This window comes from Colletes latitarsis, chromosome 6, assembly GCF_051014445.1.
Source record: "Colletes latitarsis isolate SP2378_abdomen chromosome 6, iyColLati1, whole genome shotgun sequence".
Classification (NCBI taxonomy): domain Eukaryota; kingdom Metazoa; phylum Arthropoda; class Insecta; order Hymenoptera; family Colletidae; genus Colletes; species Colletes latitarsis.
Window position 1 is genome coordinate 8,659,787 of NC_135139.1, and position 15,551 is coordinate 8,675,337.

General features: G+C 36.4%; 1 protein-coding gene across 2 annotated transcripts in view; it reads right to left on the bottom strand.

Moving 5' to 3' along the window:
* Positions 1-15,551, bottom strand: part of Sim (bHLH transcription factor single-minded) — a 91,718-nt gene that overhangs the window by 25,459 nt on the left and 50,708 nt on the right. For both annotated transcript variants that reach the window (XR_013079897.1, XM_076767510.1), the window contains exons 2-3: positions 4,101-4,373; positions 327-412 (exon numbers count right to left, since the gene is read on the bottom strand). Coding sequence is in view for 1 of the 2 variants with exons in the window: in XM_076767510.1 (XP_076623625.1) it covers positions 327-412; positions 4,101-4,373 (359 nt within the window). In the remaining variant the exon portion in view is untranslated. The remainder of the gene's footprint in view (positions 1-326; positions 413-4,100; positions 4,374-15,551) is intronic.

Here is a 15,551-nt window from a genome sequence, read left to right on the forward strand (position 1 = left end):
AATACTCCTAAAGATATAAGTAACTCTTAACATAAATATTATCGAAGGAATAACTAATCATAATAAAAATAATAAAATTAAAAGTAAACTAGGTTAAATTAAAATTAAACTAACTAAAGGGGTTTTGTTTCGACCTTGACAATTTTATTTTACATTACTTCAGAGTCGAATTGGATTATTCAATGGTTTCAAACGTTTAATAAACTTAAGCAATGCTTGTACTAATTATTGATATTGTGCTTTAACTGATGTTCTTTATCTTATATTGTAATATGCTGCACTATACTGATTTGAGGAGATTTAAACCATAAGCAAAATCCACTTACTTGCAAAATATGAGTACCCAGTTCTTTGATAGCAGTTTCTAGGGGGTTGATAGGTGGTGGGGCGGCACCCCATTCGTCTCCGAGACCTGAAAAATTATTTTGCAACGTGTGAATCTTTTCTCCCACCAATTTTCTGAAGCTCGACTAACAAAATACAATGGAATATTTTATTAGCACAGTATACTGTTTGTTAATAAATGGGATAAAAATTAAAAAGTGAGCCACTCCTTTTTTGTTACTGTTAAAAGCGAAAATAACATACTCGAGACCAGATTATTAATTATTTACCATCAGGGAAAAAAGCAAATCATTCCAGGAATTTGAAAATTTGTTAAATTAGAATAAGAGTTCAGTAAATATTATATTTGCAAAGATCGAGTTGATTCGATTTTTCAGGAAAGATTCTGAATTAGATCCTAAATTGACCACCGAGTTTTACGATGGAAATTAAAAAGATAGTTGTTACAATGGTACAGTTGTTCGTCACACATAAACAAAGAAAAAGATTAAGAACTGCATTTCTAAAGGACAAACACGATGGAACGGTGTTATATTTGCGGAAGAAAATAAATCCAATCTCTTTGGAGTTGATGAAGAATTTGAAATAAAAGACCTCCAACCGTGAAACACGTCGATGAAACGTTCGATCCAAAATCTTTCGAAATATTTCGAAACGAAAGGGGTGTCTAATTCCAAAATGATCGATGGCGGAAAGAAAGACGTCTCGTCTGAGAGTATGGCACATATTGCGACACGTTGTCTCCTTATCCTGACGATCCAATATACATGTTTCTAGCGACGTTTCATACTCAACGTGTAACTAAGCCTATAGCCAAGTATTCCGTGTCTGCGCATTAATTACAATACATTCAGCCGCGTGCAGCACGGTTGCAGCTACAGAGGCGTTTTCTGCAGCCGCGTGAAATTTCGCGGAAAATGGCTTGATCGTTGGCATCTCGTCAGCGACGTGCTGTTCGCTAAATTTTATCAGATATCGCGTTTATCGACACGCCGCGCTAATAATAAATTTAATAGGATAGTTATCGCGCGATAATCCTGCCGCAAGAAGTCCATAAGAGAATCGTTTATTGATGGCATTGCATTGCGACAATCGTTAACGACGATTTTAATCATTTGACGCGGGTCTTGTCCGATAACGTATAATTTAGTTAGTTTTGATTACTGAAGATTTGTAGAACATAAATAAATAAGTACTCAAAATGTGGAAATTAAGAAACTTATACTTTTTTTTTATAAAAAAATCCCTAAAAACACTAAAAATGTGAAACTATATTCTAAGTTCTTAAGAACTATAATACTGTTTCTATGGAACTTTTGTTATAAGAATTCTAAAACATCTGTTTCAAGAGAACATATTTAAAAAATATTCCTAAAGTAAAAGTTTTTTCCCACGAAAAATAAATAAAAGTGAGTTCTTTGTTTCGAAACTGACGGTAATAAAATAAATTGTAAACATAGAATTCGACGAATCGTCAAATTCGGTCTGAAAGTTCTTAAGTCCCAAAAATATAACATAACATCGCCTCTGGTGTTTAAATAATTTAAAAAAAATTGCGAAAACCTATAGAATCTAAATAAAAAAGGAAATGTCGACCGTATCGTTTGCCGACTTTTCACGTGAAAATTTGTAACAATTTCACGCTCGTTTACCCGTTCCGGCGCTAATTTTCTACGCGAGTGAAAAAGACACCCCTAAAGTGTCGCAGGGAGGGCGTCGTGTCTTTTTTTCGTTCCGCTTCTTTTTTTCCCAACGAATAAAGACGCGGCTGTATTCTAGAGGGATGCAGCCACTTGAAATTCAATTCACCGATGTCGTAAGAAGGGAGGCGAGACGGGAGGAGCCATTGTAACACTATAACAGCCCCCATGCTTTGCTTACAAAGCATCAGGGACTAACAATGCATTAAGTGCGCAATCACATCCATCTCATCCGATACTATTTGCCCTTTGCGCTTAAGTGTCCGGTGCCTGAATTAACAAAGAATAGCGTTTCATCCGTTTACCGCTAAGTGAACCTTATTGCCGGCACGTGGTTCCGTCACACGTAGACGTTTGCGTGGCAAACTAATCGATTTGTTTCCTATTATCAAGCGGTTTCTACGCTGGTCCTCAGTCAATCAAGAGTGAAGAGGTCTACTGAATTATCTCTTGAAAGAATACCATCGAATCCGTTTAACTTTGGTGAGGATGGTTTGTGAAATATTAGATTAGGTGATTTATGTCATTTTTTCTGGTTACAAAAATTAGACTTGCGTTTGTAACAGAGAAACTTATCCTATCATTATTAATATTTGTAAATACAATAGTCTCTTGCTAATGTTCGCTACTGTTTCCCTCGATATTATTCGCGAGGTCATCCCCACCAATTCTTGGAACTTTATCGACGAGGTAAACGTTGCAAGCTTGGTCATTAACCCCTCAACGCTCATATTTTTCGGGTTAACCAAGAATGATCAGTTTTCATTATTGGATTTGTTTCTAAGTTATATAAAAATGCGGTTTTTGTTAATTACAATGTTGTATCTAACGTATAATTTGAAGGAAAACAAATATTACCATTCCTTAAACCGTCAGTCAGACTCGGGCATGAACGTTAAGGGGTTAAACATCCATACATCAGACTAACCAAACTGCCTTGAAAACATGGAAAACGAAGTTTAAAAATAAGGAAGAAGAACGCACTAAAAAGATGCAAAACAATTAACCCTTTGCACTATAATTGTTTTCCTAGTTTGTTCTCGGCTAACTCTGATTTAATTTTTGTGGTTTTGATATCATATGTTAGGTATGAAGTAATTGCTTCTAATTATTTGAAGTTTAATGTTATATTAACAAAATGATTGTTCAGAAAAAAATGTATACCAAAATACGAGAATATTTAGTTTATTGTTATTTATATTTATTTAAAGTATGGTACTTTTTAAAACAATCTACTATATGTAAAAAAGGTTTCCTGTCGCAAGTTTTAGGCGGCCTAATTGTGTCGAGTGAAGTCATTTCGTTAGTAACCGAAATGTTCTCTTGTCTCCTGTAACGATGATAGGGGAGATTGTCAGATTTTATTGTATTCTTCCTGGTTAACACGGTTTGCGTTACATGTAATTTGTTCACCCATAAACTATTCTGCCCTTAATATATCTTATCGCTTTAATTCTAAAAATTTGAAATTTTTTAATTTAATTCTGTTAATAACTTTTTAACGAAGCCTCATTCAAGAAATTGACTTAAGAGTTTTAGGGAAAAATAGTTTTGTCACGCCAGGGGTGACTTTATAGTGCAAATGGTTAAAAAGAATAGATGGTTGTTGGTGAATGTGTTAAAATGCGTAACATTATTAAAAACCTTCTCTATTTTAAAGTTGAGCTATCATACGAGAATCATTTGTAAAAAAAGGCTGCATATGTACTTTGACTTCTGAACGATTTTCCAACCTGTAGTATAAACAGACGTTGAATATTTCTATTTCATTCGGTCTCAGTGTTTGTCACTTTCGCCTGCAATGCGATCGTATCGATCAAAGGTAACATACCTCCCTCGATAACGTTCGCGTCACGGTCCAAGCCGGTGAACACTGACAAAGACAACCGCCTAGTAAAATATATAATAATTCGAATTCGATCTCGAAAACGAAGCCTCGAATGAAAGAATTGTATTTCAAAATTTCTTCCCAGTTAGTTGTACTATGATTTACCACCCACTCTATATTTACCACTACGATATTAGTAATCAACGAATTGATTGTTCATATATTACCGTGCGGAAACACCGCTCGCATCTTCAAGTAGCTCGTCGTCAAACGAATGATGCTGGCCTTGTCCAGTTGCTTGGTGATGGGCGACGGAAGCGGCAACAGCTCGGCGAGCTTTAAAAATTCTTGATTCTCTTTCACGCGTCGCGAACGCGCTGCATTCTTGCTTTTGTCCTTCATCTTGGCTTCCTGGGGGCCGGACGTACCAAGGATTGAATTATTGTTAAGATGATGATTGTGCGAGTTCATATCTAGATTATCCGAAGTGGGTTTGCAGCCTGTAAACAAAAGAAACGAGCCGTAAATAAAACTGTCGCGTCAGGGTCGAATTCGAAATTCTTTCGCTTTAGCATGGTTTAATTTAGCGGGTCGTAAGATAACAGAGAGATTAGAAGTTTCGCAGGAAGAAAAGGGACGGGAACACGAGAACTCACTAATTGCTTCTTCAGCGTCTACCAGTTAGTACTCTACAAAAGTAGGACACGGTTCTGCCACATTAATATCTATAGCGTCGAGACCTTTTTTCCTCGCACTGCGGCACGCTCCATCGAGAACCAGATCGACCAGAAAATCGTCAAAACGTAATTATATTCGAGAAACGGCGTTTATTTTTGTCGAACGAAAGAATCGACACAGAACGTAAACAATACGTCGGGGAAACGGAAAATTTCAGCGATCGTGTCGAGAAACGATTTTCTCTTGGTAACGTTGCCAATGTTGCGATCGATGAATCGTGGCCGAGAAATGATACAGTGCGAAAAGCGTAACGACGTCGAAGCTCCTCGTTATAAGAACCGAAAGCAAAGGGAGCAAACCGTCATTAAAACGCCGGCAAGAGAGCAACCTAACAACGTAGCTACCCATCTTCCGAGACTTCTCACGGATGGAAATTCGCTTGAATAATGCATTTTTTTCCTGCACCGTCGTTTCAGTCACCAATTGCGCGAGTCGGTTGCAATATCATTTCGCGAGGCGTGTAAGAATGTGCTTTGACTTTGTAGAAACCAACACGTCGATACTATTGTTCCGTCTGGGTAAACTTCTCTAAAATGCTTTTTAACTATTAATTCTTAGAAAAGAAATGAAAATTTTATGCAAACCTTTCTCATAATTCCATGATATTGGATACAATACGAGTTATTCGTTATTCGTCGAATGTTTATGGTCGTCTTCGCGAATAGGATTACGACTTTATACGTTGCAGTTACTTATTCATTATATTATTATTTACTATTATTTACTATATTTAGGTACTTATTTCGTTACAATTTCATTACATTTTCCAGTATAAGATTGGTAAATGTTCCATTATAGAAGAAAAAAGAATCACAAATTAAAAGTTATCGTTAGGCCACTAGTATGATTATATAAATTATAGATAATATAAAACTGGTAATCACAACAAAAGAAAAAAGTCTTCAGAGTGTTGCCATTTTTTAAATTATCGACCTTTTTTCTTTTGTTTTAGTATTTTAACACATACTAATTAAGAATCTTTCACGTCTTTTCATCTCAAACAGAATGACCGGGATCATGGACTATGTTTGAGAGTATACAGTGTCACCAATTTTAACTTTCTTTCGCTCAAAAAATTTTAAAATGTCACTAAAACATGTATAAACAGATTTTGTGAATTTGACTGCAAATGGTATTGTAGTATTTGCAAAAAATTCTACAAGAATATTTAGAAAAACGCACTTCACACTAGAATGCCACCTTAAAGCGTATTTTATGATTGTACAAATGACATACTACTACGAATAAATTTTATTACACATTTTCAGCCTCTTCGCGATCGTAATGCGATTTTAGTCACAATTTTTATAACTTACATATTACTTTTTGAAAATATATCGGTTTTCGGTTTCTGATACGTTGTACATTGTACCTCTTTTCACTCTCTAAATAATTAAAGAATGGCGGGACTCATGGATACCGTGAACCTTTTTTAAAAACGACTATGCTGGACTATGACTATAAAATTTTTAAATGTCATGTAAATGAGGAAATTTAGAATTGTTAGGTTCAATTGATTTTACTGGACCGATAGCAGAAAGAGGGGAAAATAAAGGAGATAGAGAACCGCAGAAGGCTCGCGGTATATTGCCGCGGTACCTAGAAGCATTACAGAGAAGGTAATATGCATAACATCGTAGGTATAGCTCAGTTACACCTATTTTCTATATTCTCAGAATGCACGTTTAAACATCGTTTGTTCTCCTCGTGGCACAAAGAAGCTCGTGAAACTTTCTTCCGCTCCGCAATTGTGGAACGAACAAGTCCGACAAAATGTGAGTCTGGAGGCTCAGAAAGAAGCTTACAATTGGTCGTACAGGAAGAATAAATTCTAGCGTCGACTGTAAAACGTTCATATCGTATATCTATTTTAAAATTATCGTGCTGAAGGAATGATTATAGTAAATGTCATTTGTCAAGTTGTTTGGTAGATGCTTTTTGAAAAGGAGTGAAATGGAATCTTGGTTTTCGATTTCTTTTTTTACAAACATTTTCTTCATTTTGATGAGAAGAATTCAGTCAGGCATTCCTTGACTGCGCCAACATTTCTTAATTTCTCTTTGTTTTAACTCTTGAATAAATATTGAATCGATGGAGTTATGTTTGGAGGTGTAAGAGGATTCATCACATTCGAATTCATTTAGTTTTGATTAAATGCTGGACAATTCTTTTCGTTAGGGATGAAATCAGTATGGAAATTTATTATTAGACACTACAACTATGGTCAATTTTGAGAAAAATCTACTTTACAGAACACGTGATAAATATGTATTAATTTGGGCAAGAACGAACGATTCAAATTCCTCGCGTTTGTCTACAAGTTTGCAAACCCATTTCCCTGAAATAGAATTAATAGCAAGTGCCTGCCTGAATTTCTTTCATGCGTGTCGAACATTTTGTCAAAAAGAATTGAAATATTGATAAACAGAAAATGAGAAAAAACGTATCAAAGATCACTGATCGTAAACAAATAGTTTTATTTCACTTTTCAAAAATAGAAGCACACTCACAACACATTGATGTTGCAACGCGTAATCGCGAAAGACATTCAAATATAGAAGGTCTCGATCTAAAGGAATCAACCGATAGAAAACTGCTGTACCTTTCTGAGCTTGTTTACGCCTCCAGCTACCGATATAAGGATCGCTTCCTAAAACGACGCTGCAACCATGATTCTCAACCATGGGCGCCATCTTCTATCGCGCCGGTGGACGCGCTCGAGTTTTATCAACCCGCCGAACGATTGCTACCATAGAGCCCTGTACGCGACACTTGGATAATTCGAAGATATCGATGATGGCTCTTGTCACAACATTTCCCTGACCACGTGTCACGCGTTACGTCAAAAGTTTCCTCAACGAGTTCCACTCTCCGTCTGTTTCTTGTTTATCCTAACACTTTTACCCGGTCGCGTACACGGTGAACTGTTCGTCGCAGAAAAAAAGGTTCGATCTCGAAATTTCGATTTCTGTCGCGACCTTGAACGTCGAGACCTCGACGTGGAAGCACGTACGACGACCTGGTGTCCGTCGCACTTAAATTACGACTAGTGCACGACACGCGAAGTTCTTCTTTTCGGGAAGACCTCGTGTCGGGGGTTCGGTCCTTCTCTCTTCCTCTCCGACGGCGTGTTTCTCCTCCTACCGCTTGTTCCTTCGCTTTCATCTCATCCCCAATGCTGTTTCCCGATGGGGTAGGTAAGCCGTGAGGTACCACCCTTATTTTAAGCTCCACCCTTGGAGCAGGGTCAGTCGAAAGACCCCTCTGCACACGCACGTGCAAACCTGGCTGTCTGAGTTCTCCGTTCCCGAACAAGCGAACAGAAGGGAGAGAGAATGACAGCTACGCGGAGAAAGAGGAACAAGTCAAAGGACGAAGGAGACGGAGAACGAGGTCGTAGACGGTGTAAGGTCGGCTGGGGAAAGCCCAAGTGAATCGAACCACGACCGTGCTGGACGGTTGTGCTCGCTTGTGTCGGCGGGTGGCAAAATCGAAAGCAGAGGCGATTGCTGGTGCCCGTAGTGTTCCGTTGACGAGCCGCCATAGGATATTATAGCTCCCCCTCTCTGCCCCTTCGCGTCCGCAGCTTACCACCCGTACGACCGATGGCACCGCTCTCACATCCTGGGAATTTTAGGACTCCTTGGAACTCGAGCCCTCGAAACTTCGCGTTCGTCGGGTGTCGGGGGACTGTTGGTCGGTTAATAATTGCCGAAAGGGTTGTTCTCATTACATAACGCGATTTATGACCTGCGAGACGGTGATTGTTGTTCGGGGATTTCGTGGAGACTCGAACGATTCAGTTAAGGGAATATTCTAGCGTAAAGTATGTTTTTTTAAACTTTCTTCAGGAATTTTTTGCAAACCAACTGTAACACCTTTTGCAGTCTGTTAAGAATAACTGAAAATCGATAAGGTAGTACGCGAACTACCTTAATATGTACGAAATAAACCGACGCGTGACATCTATTGTCTTGAGACAAATGTATCTACCATGTATGTATATATGTAAATATGGACCGCGCTGTGAGGAATGTTTTAGAAGAAAAGTGTGAGCCGTTGTCGAAGTGATAAAGTAATTTGTAATACATAATCTGTTAGTCATCTAAAATAAAAACTCTAATATAAAATTAACACAGTCAAATTTATAAGATTTACTTATACATGGTTTGTAGACATTTGAAAATTTTACAGTTATAGTCCAACATAGTCGTTTTTAAAAAAGGTTCACGGTGTCCATGATTCCGGCCATTATTTAATTATTTAAAGAGTGAAAAGAGGTACAATGTGCAACGTATCAGAAACCGAAAACCGATATATTTTCAGATTTCAGTTTTATATCGGTATTTATTTTGATAATATTGTAATGTAACCATTATTTCATAAACCAATTTTAATACCAATACAAAAAGGTCCATACCGGTATTACTAAGAAGAATATACTTTCCAAGATGTATTATACATAGGAATGATCGAATCGATATTATAAACCTAACCCAGGCCAATCCTCTTTACTACACATAATACAATATAACTATATTTCTTCCTGCTATCGTTCTAGTAAAATCAATTGAACCTAACAATTCTAAATTTCCTCCCATCCATTGAACGGATCTTGTCGTATTCTAATCGTTTACTGAATGTGATTAATTGTTTACTGAGCGTTTTTAGTAATTTTGTTTGACGCCCTATAGAAAAGTTGTCTAATGTTTCTTTGTAGATATCCATGAGCTCTACTTCAGAAAAAAATTTCAATAAAATCCATTGACTATTGTAGGAGTTATGGTCGTTTAAATATTGGACCATTTTTATGGGGTTTTTTTCACTTTACGCGGTCAAGGAACAACTTTTTCAATATTGTTAGAATTTCTACATATTCTTCACTAACATACACGTTATTTGCATTTTAAAACATTAAAATCCTTCAATTCGTTCAGAAGTTATGATATTTTAAACATTTGCATGAAATTTCGAGGAAGCATTTCGGGACAGAAATTCTATTTTCAGTAATGAATTTTTTTCTCGAAAGTGCATAGGATTTCGAGGGTATGTATATCGACCAAAAATGATTATAATTGACTCTTACAACCAAAAATAATTTTCTTAGATCGTTTTGAAATTTTTTAATTTCGCCGAAAAATTTCAGCACCTAATCGAATTTTTTTCTCAAAACTGAGTAGGATTTTGAGGGTATGTCTATTCACCAAAAATGACTGTAATTGACCCCTGCAATCGAAAATAATTTTTCCGTGAATGATTTTAAATTTCTTAATTTAATTTTGTTAATAATTTTTTAACGAAGCCTCAATCAATAAATTGATATTCTTGATTTTCGTCTTATTTTGGTCTTTAAAATCTCCTATTAAAATTTTTCCCAGGGGTGGCCGATCACCCTGTATAGTATCTTTATTTAAATGAAATGCAAAGGTTTATTCTACTTTTATTGATATTGATAATCGGGTACGTAAAAGCTCTTCAAATTGCATGACATTATTCAGACGTTCATCTTTCTTCCGGTTCATCGATCGAAGGCGAGACCATCCGGTTTCTCACCTTCCGAATTTTCCGCGGCGAACAGTCACGTGTAGATTTTGCTCGGGCAAAAACCTCCGGGGCCAGAATCGAAAATCACAGGTTGTAACCTGCCTTTTACGACTGGGCTGTATAAACCACCTTACCGCGCACCTTTTTGCTACAAGTAAAGTGCATCCCGAAATGGGAAACATGTGTTGCCAATATGTTCCGGAAGGAACCTGCCGTCCTCCGGAACGTTTCTTCGTGGACAATATATCTACGACCTTTGTCGGAAACACGTGTTCCGGCGTTACCTTCGTCTTGACCGTAGTATTCTTCGTTAAACACTTTCTATGCGCCCTAACTCGGGTCGACAGGTAGAAAAGATCTAATACGAAACATGTGTTTCGTCTTCCCTGTTTCGTCGTCCTCGCACCTTTTCGGGACTAAGACGCGACATAACGGTCCGAGATTGACGGAGGTTTACTTTGCGAGCACACGAGCGTCCACTGGTTGCACCTCGCTCAAAATTATTCAGATGTTAGGAAAATGCACAGGGGAAAACTGAGAACTCATCGTTCCGAATCACTGAGTTGCCAATATTCTCCAAGTTTTCAACGACGCCAACGTACCAGTACACTCCACAGAGGGTCAATTTTAGGATAATTAGACAATTATGTTGCATTAATTTTCATGAAAATACAGTAAAAAATTTACTATTGTTTTTCAAAGCTTTTCATCATTTGTTAACTTCTTTTAATACGATTAAAGTTTTTGAGGCATCGAAGTGACCTACAACGAGTTTAGAGAACAATGGTTTAGGGTTAGTCTAATCATATTTGTTATGATTACGTCCACAAAGTCACCGTGTAATTATAGTTGTAAATTATTAAACCCTGTAATTATCGTATAATTCTAACGTAATTATATGTGTAAACAGATTATATTTTGCTCAAGGTTGCTTTGCACTATGATTCATATACTGACAAGGTTATCTGCTAGGTTTATAGCTAGATTTATAGGTTTATAGAGCGGCTAAGAATATGGGTGTCTCATTTTTTAAAGGCGGTAAAACTACCCCTTACCTAATAAGCACAATTTCTATGAAGTTTGTAGACGAAATTTTTAAAAATCTGTGTCTCTTTGTATAGAGTAAATGTTTGTAATCACTTATTGTTATTTAGAATATTATATCGTGGACGTATAAATACTCAAACATCAATTTCTCTTTTGAAAGATAAAATAAAATTTATGCAATTGAAAATTAATAGTAGCTTATTCTGTCTGTATAATTTATTTTCTATAATTTTTTACATAAAGTTGAACAAATTTTATTCACGAGTTACGAATGCAAATATTAAATTCATAAATTAACTAATTTCCGTTTACGTTTCATTCGTTATTCGTGAATAAAATTTGTCCTACTTCGTAGCATAAACGTACTATTATTACATTATTTTTATACAAAGTTTTACTACCGATATTGGATGTTTAATTTCTCTGATATCGAATGCCTTTCTTTGAGTGAAAATATATTCTTCGCGTACTTTAAGTAATTCTGGGTTCAGTGCATGTAAACGAATTAATAAATTGCAATATGCATACGAATTTTAATAATCACAATGGTATGCACTGACATTTAGAGCATAAGTTCATCTAAATGTAAACTAATATATACTATGGATTAAAGTCTTATGTAAAGGATAAGTATTTTATATTGAACCAGACATATTATAGAATTAAAATTTAGTTATGTGACGCATATTATTTTAAGAGATTAGCTAGTTTACATTAAAAAATAATTTTCTGTTCCACGTACATTATACTATACAGCAGGCCCGAAGAAGTTAAATACAAGATAAATTTTGCTTATAGAGGAATGAAAATGTTTCGTAGCCATTAATTGTTGTTATAAAAGAACACGTTCTCGCGACAGAAGAGTGATATTTTTTCTGACTTCGTTCGTTCGGGACATGCTATTATATACCATTACGAATATAATCGATAAGTAATCAACGAGGAGACAGAGGGAGGCGATCCAATTTATACTCGACGGTGTCTGAACTCGAGGTCCAATTAACGGATTTTTCTTCTAATCTCGTTGATTCACGTGGAACGCTTGGAAAATTCTGATCCGTTCGAATCGCTTGCTTTCATTGGACACTGTATACCAATAAGGAAACGATGAAAAACGGAGATAAAATTTGTTCGCGTTTGTTTCAGAATCTTGTAACGCGAAGTTACACAGAGATGGCGAAATATTTTTTTTTACACGTAAGGTTTCGTACAACTTGTGTTGATAAGCAAGTATTGTTTTTGAAACATAGAATGGCACAATTTTTTAATCATTTCCTCATTTTGTAATGCGTGTTATTTTTAAAAGAACAGTTCTTTAAAACTCACGCAAGACCAGCTGTATCATGAAATCTTTTACGTATCGTTGCAGTATCGATAAAAATTGTATATTTTCAAGGAATTAGTTGCTTTTAATAATTTAATAGGAAAAACTACGAATAAAAATATATTTTTGAAAGTACAAGGAGCTGTGAATACGTTAGTATTATGATAAGAAAATTTAAAGATTATTATCAGTTAATAGTGGTTTGAATACAAAATAAAAATTTCAATTACAGTATGAAATATTTCAAAACGAACAGATAAAAGTTTAACTGTTCGAATAAATGTTACGAACAAATTCTTATTGTAGAAGAATAAAATTTTTTGACATAATAACCCATAGCATAATTCATGAGTTAAATTCAACTTATCCTCAAAAACGTTTCCAAAGATTCAGCGATCAGAGTTTCATCGAATAGAAAGTAAAAGGAAGTATTTGATCAATTTCGAGAGTCACCGTATACGTAAACACCCGAGAATTTAAACTTTCCTACTCGAATCGTGTTCCTCGTTCCTACATTGAAAATCTGGCGAAGAAAGATCTTCGATCTCGCGACGACGTATATTGACGTCCATTTTTCCCACGGAACGCGCCCACGAATAAACTGTCCGAAAACAGCGCCGCGTTTCCAAAGGGAAATATCGGAGGAGAAGATCTAAAAAAGTGGAAATCTCCGAATCGTGACACCTCAATGCGTCCGTCGACCTAACCGTAGGAATTAATAAATCCCTTGTTGAGGCTCGTTCGGACCGGTGGCGCGCAGAATCGATTTTGTTCCGCCTGTAACGTATCCAGGAGCCTCGATAGTAGGTCAGAGCATGAATTACTATAATACAATCATCTTCCTATCGTTGTACGCGCGCGTAGGCTTCGGAAACCGTCTGGTTCCTCGTCGTTCGTGACCGTCTCAATGCATTCTCGGGGGCGCGCGAGCTTGCAACTCCGCCGCGGCTTAACGTCGCGTCGGCTCACCTACATTTTCGTCGTTGGACGCACAAACCGCCCCCCACTCCACCCCCCTGGGTGCGCTTTTTCCTCCCGTGGTTGCACCGACGTCGAACTCACCCTCCCCCGGTGAACGCCCCTGCGTTCGCCGAAGAGACAAGGGGTCCTGGTACACGCGCGATTCATCATCCCCCTCGGACACGACCAGAAAATCCATTCACCGATCGTACGACACAACACGCCGAGTGTGCTCGCGCATTTTAACAGTCCGGACCGAAGGTTCACTTTCTGACGTTGGTTGCTCTAGGTCGTAGACGCGTTTTACCTGCTCCACGATTTCGAAATCCGAGTTTGTTCTTTGCTCGCCACGACGCACAGTGGGCAATTTAAACAATTCAGATTGACAAATTTCTTGAGAAACATGTTTATGAATTTTTTGTCACTATTTGTTTTTTATATTATACATATTTACGGTTTTTAGCGATAATATAAACGCATCGTAATATAACAACAACAATAATAATTATTATTATTATTATTGTGGTGATGATGACGACGATGATGATAGTAAAATAATTACAATGTAGGAAATTACTTAAACATCTATTCGTCTTCGAAATTGCTATTCAAGAACCTCTCTTTTGTGCGGTTACATATTGTCCATCTTTCAGAAGGTTTATAATTTTATTACTAACCATTTTCAATATTTTTTCTTGAGCATTTTCGACATCAAAATTAACAATGTATGAATACAGTTTCGTGTTCTTGTTGGAATTCTCTCTTTCGCTGAGCCATATTTCGAAGAGTACTACGAGGTATGACATGGCTTTCTGAAGATACATATAAAAACTGCACGGGAAGGTCGGGGCAACCAAATTTTGGCCAGATTAGTACATCGATATATGAGCCTTAAAGTAATTAAAGAATTACTACAGAATAAAACGGAAATTAAATTTTGCAAATATCTCGAAAACTAAAGTCGAGTTCTACAACATATTTGAAAATAATTGAAATTGGTAAGGTGTCCTTTATTTCGAATAATTACTGTTGAATGTTATTGCCAACGTTTTTTTCTATACGTATGAGATAATAATGAGGAAGATAATAAGAGTAACAAAGTTGATCAAATTTTATTCTCTAATAACACATAAAAATTTTAAATTCATTCAGAGGGAATTATATTATTATATATACATCTTGCCTTTTTGTTTTCACGAAATTCTCTTTGAACCTATTATTTTTCACAAAATTTCACAATATCGAAATTCATTATTTTTCTAGAAAAAAAGTGTTTTTTCAATTTTCTTACAAAGTTGAATTTACCCTAGAACTATACGTAAATAGAAGAAAAATCTATATTAATCCCATCCATTTATTTTTTTTTGTAAATTCTGTTTCTGTGCGTTGGAAGAGAAATTGATGCACCAAGTTCATCGTGCGTCGATTTTATTTCTTCAGGATCGAAACGACCCAACAGTGACGTAATATTACCACTGACTAAATTATTAGCGTGCTGCGTGTTCTAGCATAAACCGCGATGTTTATGCCAAAAATGTACTAGGTACGGCGGGACGCACGGACCCATTCCGCTAAAAGAACAAACAATCGAATTGCCCAGACTTCACCTCCGCAACCCCTGCAGGCGCCGTTTATTCTATCACGGACAAATCCAATTTGTTGTTCGACTTGGGGAAGTTGTGGAGAATCTTTAAGGGATGTATCTGCGACGAAAACAGTCGGATATTGCACGTTTGCAGATGTTTGTTCGTGAGTTCTGAACTCTAACTTTATTATGAACATTCGAAATTTCCTTTGTTTCAAATTCAGCCATTACGATATCGATCGAAATATTTTGGAATAAATTTCGATTACATATCTCGTTGGGTATAATTTTAAAACGAAAACTATGGGACAAATACTGATGTTGAAACTACTTGTTGAAATGAGTATTCGAATATTTTGTATTTTTCACTATTTGAATATTTCAATAGTGCGATTTAGTATAAATTGAGTTCTTTTCTAAATTTTATTTTCATTTTAGACATTTTGTCAACGATATTCTATACAATATTTTTATTTTGAT